A 10,973-nucleotide genomic window follows, 5' to 3' on the forward strand; every position below is an offset into this window, starting at 1 on the left:
GGTGAGAATGAACACCTTACAAGTCGTACTTGAGGGAAAAAACTCCCAGAAGAGCCTGGATCAGCACGGACAAGTCCGCTGCAGCAGAGAGGGGCAGGAGACGGCAGGTTTGAAGTCTGATTTCCTGATATGTGTACATCTTACCTCTGATTGGATAACAGCAAAAGGTCTCTACCACTGCCTGTTTGCTCTGCTGATGTTTTATCTCTACAAATAACACAAGCCTGGAGGAGTTCTGCTGTGTGGTGGAGTTGCTAATGCTAACAGTTACCTTCTACTAGCTGAGACGTTCTCTGATGTTTCCTGCAAGCCAAACCAACAACATCCTTCCCCGTCGTGAGTCAAGTTGGGTGAGTCCAAGTGAGCGCTTGACGCAGATCTGTCAGGATTTTCTGATGCTAGTTTCACAGTCTGTTTTTTTTTATCGGAAGCTAATGTGGGAGATAGGTGTAGGAGACTATTTTCATGTTCAGCCTGCATGAAATACTCAAAACGACCAATTATAATCATAAATAATCATTTAAAATGTTTTTTCAATGTTCCACAAATGTAAGTGTGTGTGTGTGTGTGCGTGCATGTGTGTGTGTTCTGTCTTCTCGATCCCCAGTGAGCCGTGGTGGATGGCTGCTTATACTGAGCCGGGATTCTCTGGAGGTTTCTTCCCGTTAAAAGGGAGTTTTCCTCTCCACTGTCGCTTTATGCTTGCTCAGTATGAGGATTGCTGTAAAGTCACTGACACTAGTCAGTGACTTGATGCAATTTGCTGGGTTCCTTATATAGGAAACATTATTTCTGATTGGCTAAATGAACTGTCCTGAATTGGAATGTTTATGTGAAGTGCCTTGAGACGACTCTTGTCGTGATTTGGCGCTTTATAAACATGAATTGAATTAAAGACACTCTTCATTGCCTGATTGTCATTTGGATTGACATGTGTTAAAAACCTAAATGTATATTTATTTTTACCAAAGTTAGAAATACATCAAATTATGTTCTTGAAAAAAGAGCAGAAAACAAAGACTGCTTCTCTTGGACGAAAACGTTCTTCAGCTCCACTTCCGCCCCCTTCTGGTCACAGGTGGGATGTACACGTCTTTTTCCTCCACAAGCACACAATCCCAGTCAGACTGGATCAACCACACGACGCCAGTTAGTATGATACCTTTTATTCAAACTTAAAAACAGCGTGGATCAAAAACAGGATTCAATAAATAAGAAATAAATATAGTAGCTGTAATAATCAATAAATACATTATAATTACTCGATTGCAAGAGTCTGACAGAAACAGGCCCTGAAGCTGTTTTTACTAGAAAAGAGTCTAAAACCAGAATATTGCACCCCACTCAAACCTTTTTCCCAATAAAGAAAATAATTATTAAATTAGTAAATAAATAAATAAAAAATAGCTCAAATATTAAAACCACCCGAGTAAAAGTGCAACCCCCCCTCCCCGTGTTTCACCTAAAATCTAAGTAGAAATTTAAAATAGGTTTGTGATTTCCCTTTTTACAATTTGGAATGTAATGATGTGGTAATAATAAGAATAATAATGATGATAATAATAATAATAGTTATGTTGCTGTGTTCTGTTCAGTGTTTTATCTAAAGTAGTAGTCTTTTTGCTTTTTTTTTCTTGTTTTTTAAACGCTGCTCTCTGTAAACTAAACTATATACAAGTCATTAAGATCGTCTCCAAAGTCTCTCTAACCTACTTACTTAGTCGTCTTTTTTTTCTATTTTCTTTCTGTTTTTGTTATCAAACATCTGTCCCTCTACATTTGTCACGGTATAGACATGTTAAAGTCTATGGAAACGATAGACCATCAGTTTTCATCTGTGCCCTTTAATATACGCGTCATCCGAGTTCTCTTGGTTGTTCTAAACACCCTGTTCCACACAGACTATGGTCAAACCAAGCTCCTGGCTGTATGTAACATTTGTGAAGTGTGTGTTTTGTGTCGGACATGTTTGTTTGTGCACTTTATGTACATATCAGCTTTGTTCCATTTGAGGTTCACTGTTGAGTGAGTGTGAGTGTGTGTGTGTGTGTGTGTGTGTGTGTGTGTGTGTGTGTGTGTGTGTGTGTGTGTGTGTGTGTGTGTGTGTGTGTGTGTGTGTGTGTGTGTGTGTGTGTGTGTGGCAGCACTCAGCAGACGTTCACAGGTGGCAGACAGTCTGAATCCCTGGATTCCTCCTCCGCTGGACTCTGAGAGGTCGCCTGCAGAGGGAGTCGGAGGACAAAGGGAGCGACACAGAGCAACAAGGGAAGAGGGACAGAGAGGAAGAAACGACTTGTGAGGATTTTTAAAAATAACAAAACTGGAGCAGTGTGTGTGGAAGGGGGGTGTTCTTGTTCTCTCGAGCATGCCCCTCCCGTGGAACAAGGCTTCTCTCGGACGATGATCTGAACTAGCATCACGCTCCCTGCGCCGCGCTGGACCTTTAGACGGCTTTTTCTGTGTTTCAGCTTGACGGCATCATTCAGCGATCTTTTAACAGCAGTGAATCAAGGTGCTTTAACACATACACACACACTGTTTGCATCATGCAACTCAATACAAGAGAAATCATTGTTACGGGTCCTTGTGTTACTGCAGTGTGTGTGTGTGTGTGAACATGTGTGTGTCCTCATTAGCGTGTGCCCCAGACCATGGCAGGCAAAAACTGCTACCAACATGCATCACTCTCTGGCATTGGCAGTATAGAAATTCTGGGTGTTTCGTTAAGAAAATAGTTTTGATTGAAGACTTTTTTCCTTTGTTAAAGGTGTGGGACACTGGTTTAATGCATGCATTTGCAGTGGTCTCTGGTGGGAGTGAATGCCTTGTAAGTCGAACTCAGCGGGGAAAAAGCCCAGAAATGCCTAAATCAGCACAGAAAATTCAGCCGGAGGAGAAAGTAGCTTCAGATCACAGGATCTGGAATCCTATTTCCTGATATTCTGACATCTCTCTTCTGATTGGCTAACAGCAACATGACTACCACTGACTCTGTCTGCTCTGCAACGTTGATGTTTTATCTCCACAAATAACACAAGCCTGGAGGAGTTCTGCTGCGTGGTGGAGTTGCTATTGCTAACAGTTAACTTCTACTAGCCGAGACGTTCTCTGCTGTTTCCTGGACGCTAAACCAACGACAGCCTTCCCCGCCGTGAGTCCAGATGGGACAGTGTGACGTAGATCTGTCAGGATTTTCTGATCCTAGAGTTTCACCGTCTGTTTTCTATCAGAAGCTAATGCAGGAGATAGGTGTAGGAGACTATTTTCATGTTCAGCCTGCATGAAACACTCAGAGTGACCCATTAGAATCAGAAATAATCATTAAAAAGCGTCTGTCAGTGTACCACACCTTTAAGTCATTCTATATCTATGCTACAGCATTATGATGCTTTTACAATGTTTATAACAAATAAAGGTTTATCCAGAAGTAGAAGCAACGATGGTTAACTCATAACCTGCTGCCGTTTGAAAGTGTTCCAACACACGGACTCGACTGCAGCTTTGCGGAGAATTAAATTTACCCCCCGCTGCATCCTGTGTCCTTTCTGTGATTTTCTCCCAGAATTCCTATAGTTGAAGGCTGTTCTCCAATAAGCAAGAGGCACTTGTTCTTCCACCATGACACACCACATACCCTTTACCTCAAAACACGAGCTAGAAGGAACAGGAGGAAGTTGGGATGAAGGATGAGGAGAACGTACCGTTTGAAAGAGGGAAAAGGGGGAGGACAGGGGCAGGATGGAGGTGCTGAGGGTGAGGAGGAGACAGGAAGAGGAAAATGGGGTAGCAAAAACTAAAGTGCCAGAGTAAAAAGATCACAATCCAGGGTTAAGAACTCAGCCTATCAGAGTACAGCTCAACAGAAAGCATGCTCGCCACCCCTAAACGCTGCGCGTTTACATCGGTAGCCTCCGCTAACTCTTCCACGCACGTACCCCATGCTTCGGATCGACTTGCAGCCATGTTTGGAGTTTTTAATACCGTGAACAAGTCATGTCTTCTTGTCCATCACGGTCTGCAACCTCCTAAAACCTTCTTCGTTTTCCCATCAGAACACTTCCTGATTGTTGCTCTACATCTCTGCACCAGCTCCTCATGAAAACATCTACGCCGTCGCTAAAGCCGTCCTGCATCACACGCTAACAGTGCAACACGGAAGCATATGCACACAGACATGGCCACGCCCACTGCTTTACCCAAACCATTTGGATAAATAATAAGGACACCAAACAGAACACTACAGAAACTGATCAAAAACAAAGCTGCAAAAGTAACGAGCTTCGCTGCTAAATTTATCAGGTTACTATATGTTGATTAAAAGTGTCAAATATCCAATCAAATGGGTTGATTTGGAGTGCAGTCCTGGCTATTGAGAGTTATTGATCAGTATGTGCACAGGTCAAAACAAAATATAGTCACAATGCACCAAACACAGTCTGTGATCACTACAGCAACAGGACATGCAAGTCAATGCATGGCTGGTTGCTCCAGGTGACAAGGGCAACCAACACAGGCAACAAGTCGCCACAGCAACCCAAACACAGGCCAACCAATCAACTTACAACAATGCGAGAGGAAGGGGGGGGTCAGGGCTTTATCAGTCACTAGGCAACCGTTGCCATAGCGATGGGGTCCTCATGAATTATGATTGGACGGAAGGATCTTGGGTGAGGTAAGTTGCCATTTCAGAAAAAAAAGATCAAAACAGCAGGAAAGAAAATAAGATTGTGAAAGAAAATAATAAAAGGAAAGCAATAATTGTACATTTTTTTTACTTTTCCTCTGTCGATTAAGTTGTTTTCAAGAGTAGCCCAAAACATTTTCACTTAACTTTATATCAAGAGTTAGCATTGTCCCGTTAAATCCCATTAAGCTAAAGCTACCCGTTTACTGCGCCTCACTTTGTTTCACATCCCTCCACGTATTACCTCTTCACCTCACCTCTCGGTATTTGTTCTTCCTCCTCTCGGCTGTCTCTCAGTACGGGCGGTTGGCATCTTTGGGCCTTTTGAGCTGCACTTTCAGTCTTTTCATGCCAATCTGGAAGCCATTCATGGCCTGGATTGCAGCCTGAGCGCTGGCTGGGTTGTCAAAACTCACAAATCCTAAAGGAGACCAGATACATAAATCACTGCATCTTCAACAAAAGTCTATTACCCACAAGGATGAGCTTGTTTCTCCCCTCGTGCGTGCGTGCGTGTGTGTGTGCGTGCGTGTGTGTGTGTGTGTGTGTGTGTGTGTGTGTGTGTGTGTGTGTGTGTGTCTCACCAAAACATTTGCTCTGGTTGGTGGCGCGGTCCACAAAAACCTTAGCTGATATGACATTGCCAAAGGGCAGGAACATCTGCAGCATCTCAGAGTCACTGAACTCCTGAGGCAGGTGGTAAATGAAGATGTTGCACCCCTCTGGACCTGAGACACACACACACACACACACACACACACACACACACACACACACACACACACACACACACACACACAGAGTTAAACTGGAGCGTGACGGATGTGCTCAGGCTGTGTAAACCTGGAGGAAAACAACTTTTAAGAAGATCAATGCGGAGAGGGGTGTGGCCACGACCAGACAGGAAGTCGCATCACCTTCTCTTTGCTGCTGTTGCTGGGGCTGCTGGTGTTGCTGGGCAACCAGTGTTGGCTGCTGGGGAAACGGCTGCCCGACCAATCCGTACGCAGCAGGGTATGCAGCTATTGGAAGAGAGAGAGTGGGTAACAGCATCTGATTGGGTAAAAACAACAGGTGGCAACCAAAGCGAGCCCAAGAGAGCCCCTTCCTCTGAACTGATCTGTCTCCCGTTGAAGGTGAAAACTATTAACCGTAACAACAAAGAGGAGCGAGTGGACCACACAAAGACACTGTTGATTTCAGTCTGCAGCGCGCTCATTGCATCAGCTCTCCATCCATGGTGAGGGGCCACATAGAGGGTGTGTCAGTGAAATCTCATAACTCACAACATTGATTACCCTTGGATGTCTTATTATCCTTGAAAGCCAGAGAGCAGCAACATTCCTTCTCCTGCTCACAAGTCTTTGTCTTAGTTTACCTCCCACTTGCCCCGTCTGCTGCTCTGTTGAGGTCTTTACTTGATACGTACATGAACGGGTTGTTAAATGACGCTAAAGCAGCATTTTCACCCGTTGCTGCGGAGCATTTTTACTTTTAAAGACCAACAAATTAGAATGTTGACCTTTTAGCACCATTGATACACAGAATATAATTTATTCATGGGTCAGGTTACAGTGAAAGACGCTGCTCAAACACACACCTGTGTAGTGTTGCATGCCTGCGTAGGCTTGCTGAAGTGGATCCAAGGCTGCTGCTGGACTCTGGGCTGAAAGATCAGATCAAAGCAGTGGGAATAAAAACACAAGCACTGTGCTCATCTAGTTTGTGTAACATCTTCCTGCTTTCCTCCCTAATACCTTGATAAGGATGAACTCCATTGGTGTATAGTGTTTCTGTTTGTTGTCCATTGGTGGGCGCCGGTACGCTGCTGTAACCGTTCACTCCTATAGGTGGAGGGATCGCAGGTACAGGTGTTGCTGCAATAGTTGGTGGAGTGTTTGTACCTGCAGACAGATCAGCACGGAACAATTAGTAAGTGTGACTTTAGATGCCTGGGACCACTTTCCATACCCAGCAAAAACCAGCGATTGACTCTTTTCTGCAGCAATGGTGACTTTTTCCGTGCTCTAGTTCTTTTTTAAAACACAGAGCAGTTTGATCACAATCAAAATATTCCAAAAAGTTGCCAACTCCTTTATTTGTCACTGAGCGAAACGCAGCATCTCCACAAAAACCAAATGTGTTTTTGAGCATGAAGGGCACGCATCAGCGAGATTACCCGAGGATGGCGTGATGGGTGTGATAGGTGTCGCGATGATCCCGTTGGCACCGAGCGCCGCCATCTGCTGCATCTGCACAGCCGCAACTGTTGCCACCGGAGACAAGTACGCTGACTGGGCAACGAGAGCCTGCTGCTGGACAAGCTGTAGAGCGGGGAGGAAACGGGGATGGGGGGGGGGGGGGGGGGGGTAAATTGATGTGAAATAGAAGAGAAAGGAGGAGAAAACGATGAAAAATGGGAGGAAGGGCCAAGGAAAAAGAAGGGATGGAAGAACAAATGAATAGAGATCTAATTACAAGGCCATTATGTTCCAAGTCAGTGGGTTAATGGTTGTGTGTTGCGGGAAAGCTAATGCCAGATGACGTATGTTCTGTTGTCTGGGTAATGACATTAGCTCCAATTAGACCACTGATAGCCTCTTCAAACTTATTACATCCTTTCATAAGCACAGCACTCCCCTTTCAGCCTGGGTGTGTGTGTGTGTGTGTGTGCGTGTGTGTGCGCGCTTGCCTGTGCGTTGACCGCCTGTGTGTAGGCATTGTAGGCGGGGAAGTTGAGGGTCATGGGGCTGAAGATGCCGAGTTGGGAGGCCACCTGCTGCATCCTCCTCAGCCCCCGCTCCTTCTCGGTGTCGGCGAACTTCACCACCAGGCTGGACGACGCTCCCTGTGAGCATTAGTGGTTGTGTTTTAATGCAAGCAGACACTTTTATAGATTTGATTCCAAACCCAGTAATCCTCCATTCCAGCATGCACGTGAGTGCAGCTTTATCTGAAACTTTCATACAATGCAGGAAACTCACCGGCATCGTGCGACTCCCGTGCAAACTGTTGATGGCAGCCTGGGCTTCGACGTGTCCTTGGAACTTAACAAAAGCGCATCCTGCAACACAACACGATGGAAACATCAGAGAATAACCCTCAAACTGATTCTAGAGATCGTGTTTCCCTGATGTTCGTGCGCCTGAGCTTTAATCAATCAATCAATTTTATTTGTAGAACACCTTCCGCAACGTTATCAGAAGCCCACGGTGCTGAACAGCATCATCATAAACACATTCCCAGTATCTGGGCATAAAAGCAAGATAAAAACATAAAATCATAAAATAACAAGCAAGCAATATTACAAATACAGAGAGGTAACGGAATGAGACTAATCAATTAAAAACAAATGTTGGACAAAATAAGATCAAGCATCCTGATCAAAAAGAAGAAGAATTAAAACCATAATGTCAGGGCAACTCAATGAACCCTAGCGCTGAAAAGCAATCAAATAAAAACGAGTCTTTAGACGAGACTTAAAGACTTGAAGGGACGGCGCCTGCCTAATGCTCAATGGCAATTCATTCCACAGAGTTGGAGCCAAAACAGAAAATGCACGATAACCCCTCGATCGATATTTCGACCGGGGGACCACCAGACGTTCCTGCTCAGCTGAGCGAAGACACCGAGACGGAGCATACTTGTGCAAAAGTGCTAGCCTAGTGAACTAGACCAAATTCTTGCTTTGCAAAGAATGGTCTAGGCATGCTCCATTGGAAGCTCCGCAGCTCCTACCAGGACTCTGGCTGGCCAATCACAGCTCTCTAGAGGGGTTTCAAACACATAAAGAGCTGTGATTGGTCCATAATGATGGGCCAATCATAGTGCTCTATCTGCTTAGTGAACAAATCACAGAGCTTTATCTACTTTGTGGGCCAATCAGGGCACTCTATATGCCTGGTGGGTGGGATGATGCAACAGAGTGAAACAAGAGTATGTCACATTCATTGGCCAGTGGAATGCGGAGCTCATTTGAAAGACAACGGTAGAACCCGCCCCACAACCGAGAGCCGTCAGTGGAGCGTTGCCAGACTAAATAATACATTTATTTAGTCTGGCTTGCCAGGCTACAAAAGTGCAGTAATGTAAGAGGGGGCACTGGCCTGGAGGGCCTTATAAACAAGAGTTAAGATCTTCAATTTAGCTCCATATTGCACCGGGAGCCAGTGCAGAGTATCCAGCACTGGAGTAATGTAATGATCTCGACATCTAGTGCCTGTCACGAACCTAGCCACTGAGTTCTGTACAAATTGGAGCCGTGGGCCAGACCGGCATACAGAGCGTTACAGTAGTCCAGACGGGACAGGACGAAAGCATGCCACACAGACTCCAGATGAGCTCTGGACAGCAGAGGACTGATCCTGGATAGTCGTTTCAGATAAAAAAATCAGCAGTTTACCTTTGCTTGTGCCATCTGGTCCTCTCAAAACAGTACACTCCTCTATGCTGCCGAAGGGCTCAAACAGCCTTCTGACATCCTCGTCGCTTTGTTGCTTTCCCAGCATGCCAACAAACAGTTTTCTGTCCTCTGAAAGACCAAGATGTGTGGAGAAAATGGAAGAAAAAGACAATTTCAACATTTTACCTTGAATTTTTGTACTAACTAACAAATATACTTCTTTAAAGACTAAATTATGACGAATATTGATCGACATTTTCATGGACAAATAAGAGACGACAATGAAAATCCAGTCAGGAAACGGAAAAGATTGGAGAATGGAAAAAAAAGAAGCAACCAGCAAATGGAACAGATGGGACTACGCGACAAAAGAACCAATCAGAGTCCGGAGCCGGCCGCTGTTTGAACAACTATTTGTGTCTAGAGAAAATGTCTGCAGCTGGGAGGAAAAGCACTAAATCAGACTAAAGTTTCCCCGGTTTTAAAAGTGTAACGGTGTTGTTAGCAGCGAGCTCAGCTGCAGCCGACCAAACTGACGGAGCTGTGCATGTGGTCATTTAAAGGTTCAATATGGAACAATTTAAAAAAAAAAAGCTATATTTTAATACCTCAGCAGGGCGTTTGCAGGTGTTCAGAATGAAGCTACAGTTTTTCCTTTAAAAGCTAAATTTAAATTAAAAAATTATTAAATGTTTATTTTGACGGGCACGACACCGGGTTTATGTTTACATCCACCAGCCAGTAGAGGGCAGCATTGAGGGTTGCACAGGGAAAGCCAAGCAGCTGCTCCTGACCCCAGAAGACATTGTTATCCTTCTCAGAAGAGGAGCGACCATAAAGGATCTAAACCCAGAGTTTAGCTGGACCCAAATAAAACATTTCATTTGTCGGCAGTGAACCTGATGTCCAGACAGCTGGAAACTTTGTTCCGTTGTTGCCGCTACAACCTCCATCTTTCATCGTTTTCTTTTTGTGGCGCTGCTTCCCTGGGACCCTTGCTGTTTTCAATTGATATTCTCCCATTGGGTGACATTTTATGAAAGTTTGGAATTGGATTCCATCTCTATGCCGACGACTGCCAATTGTACTTGCCTCTAGATGGCGCCGGTGATCACACGATAAAACACTTTTTGGATTGTGGCAGAAATTAAGATATGGTTGGCTGAAAACTTCCTGTGTCTCAATGGGAAAAAACAGAGGCACTGTTGTTGGTCCGAGCGGACATGTTGAGTTTTCCAACGTAGACTGCGGTGAACTGAACTCCTATCTGGGTGTTTCAGCGGCCAACCTTGGCGTGAAGATGGACAGTGCATTCTACATGGATGCTCATGTGGGTACTGTAGTATCCTCTTCATGTTATCATTGAAGACGTTTGGCTAAAGTAAAGCCGTTTTTATCTAGACGTGACCTTGAGACTGTTGTTCATGCTTTTGTTACCTCACGACTCGACTATTGTAATTCCGTTTTATGTGGTGCAAGTAAGGGTACGGTAAACGGCTGCAGCTTGTCCAGAATGCTGCAGCAAGATTCTTGGACAACAAAAGGAAGCATGAACACGTGACACCAGTTTTGGCTGCTCTCCACTGGTTGCCTGTTGATTTTAGAATTCGTTTAAAACTTCTTTTAATGGTGTTTAAGGCGCTGAATGTTGTGGCTCCAGCCTATTTGACGGGGTTGCTGCAGCCACATGTTCCGGCCCGGTCACTCCGCTCTGAGAACCGGCTGCTGCTTGTGGCTCCTAAGGCCAGACTGAAGTTGAGAGGGGACAGGGCGTTCTCTGTTGCGGGTCCGAAACTGTGGAACGCACTTCCCCTAACCATTAGGGACTCTCCATCAGTAGCAGTTTTTAAAATGAGGCTGAAAACCTACTTTTATGATCTGGCTTTT

At 44.8% G+C, this 10,973-nt stretch overlaps 1 protein-coding gene across 1 annotated transcript in view; it reads right to left on the reverse strand.

The window, feature by feature from the left end:
* Nucleotides 1-2,026: 2,026 nt before the first annotated feature.
* LOC107379582 (CUGBP Elav-like family member 3) overlaps nucleotides 2,027-10,973 on the reverse strand; it is a 28,401-nt gene continuing 19,454 nt past the window's right edge. Inside the window, exons 6-15 of the mRNA XM_054741139.2 lie at nucleotides 9,087-9,215; nucleotides 7,669-7,748; nucleotides 7,377-7,532; nucleotides 6,864-7,008; nucleotides 6,442-6,588; nucleotides 6,285-6,350; nucleotides 5,602-5,706; nucleotides 5,269-5,412; nucleotides 4,942-5,105; nucleotides 2,027-2,219 (exon numbers count right to left, since the gene is read on the reverse strand). Coding sequence (XP_054597114.1) covers nucleotides 4,978-5,105; nucleotides 5,269-5,412; nucleotides 5,602-5,706; nucleotides 6,285-6,350; nucleotides 6,442-6,588; nucleotides 6,864-7,008; nucleotides 7,377-7,532; nucleotides 7,669-7,748; nucleotides 9,087-9,215 — 1,100 coding nt within the window. The 3' untranslated portion in view covers nucleotides 2,027-2,219; nucleotides 4,942-4,977. The remainder of the gene's footprint in view (nucleotides 2,220-4,941; nucleotides 5,106-5,268; nucleotides 5,413-5,601; nucleotides 5,707-6,284; nucleotides 6,351-6,441; nucleotides 6,589-6,863; nucleotides 7,009-7,376; nucleotides 7,533-7,668; nucleotides 7,749-9,086; nucleotides 9,216-10,973) is intronic.

Source organism: Nothobranchius furzeri, chromosome 5 (assembly GCF_043380555.1).
Source record: "Nothobranchius furzeri strain GRZ-AD chromosome 5, NfurGRZ-RIMD1, whole genome shotgun sequence".
Taxonomy (NCBI): Eukaryota; Metazoa; Chordata; class Actinopteri; order Cyprinodontiformes; family Nothobranchiidae; genus Nothobranchius; species Nothobranchius furzeri.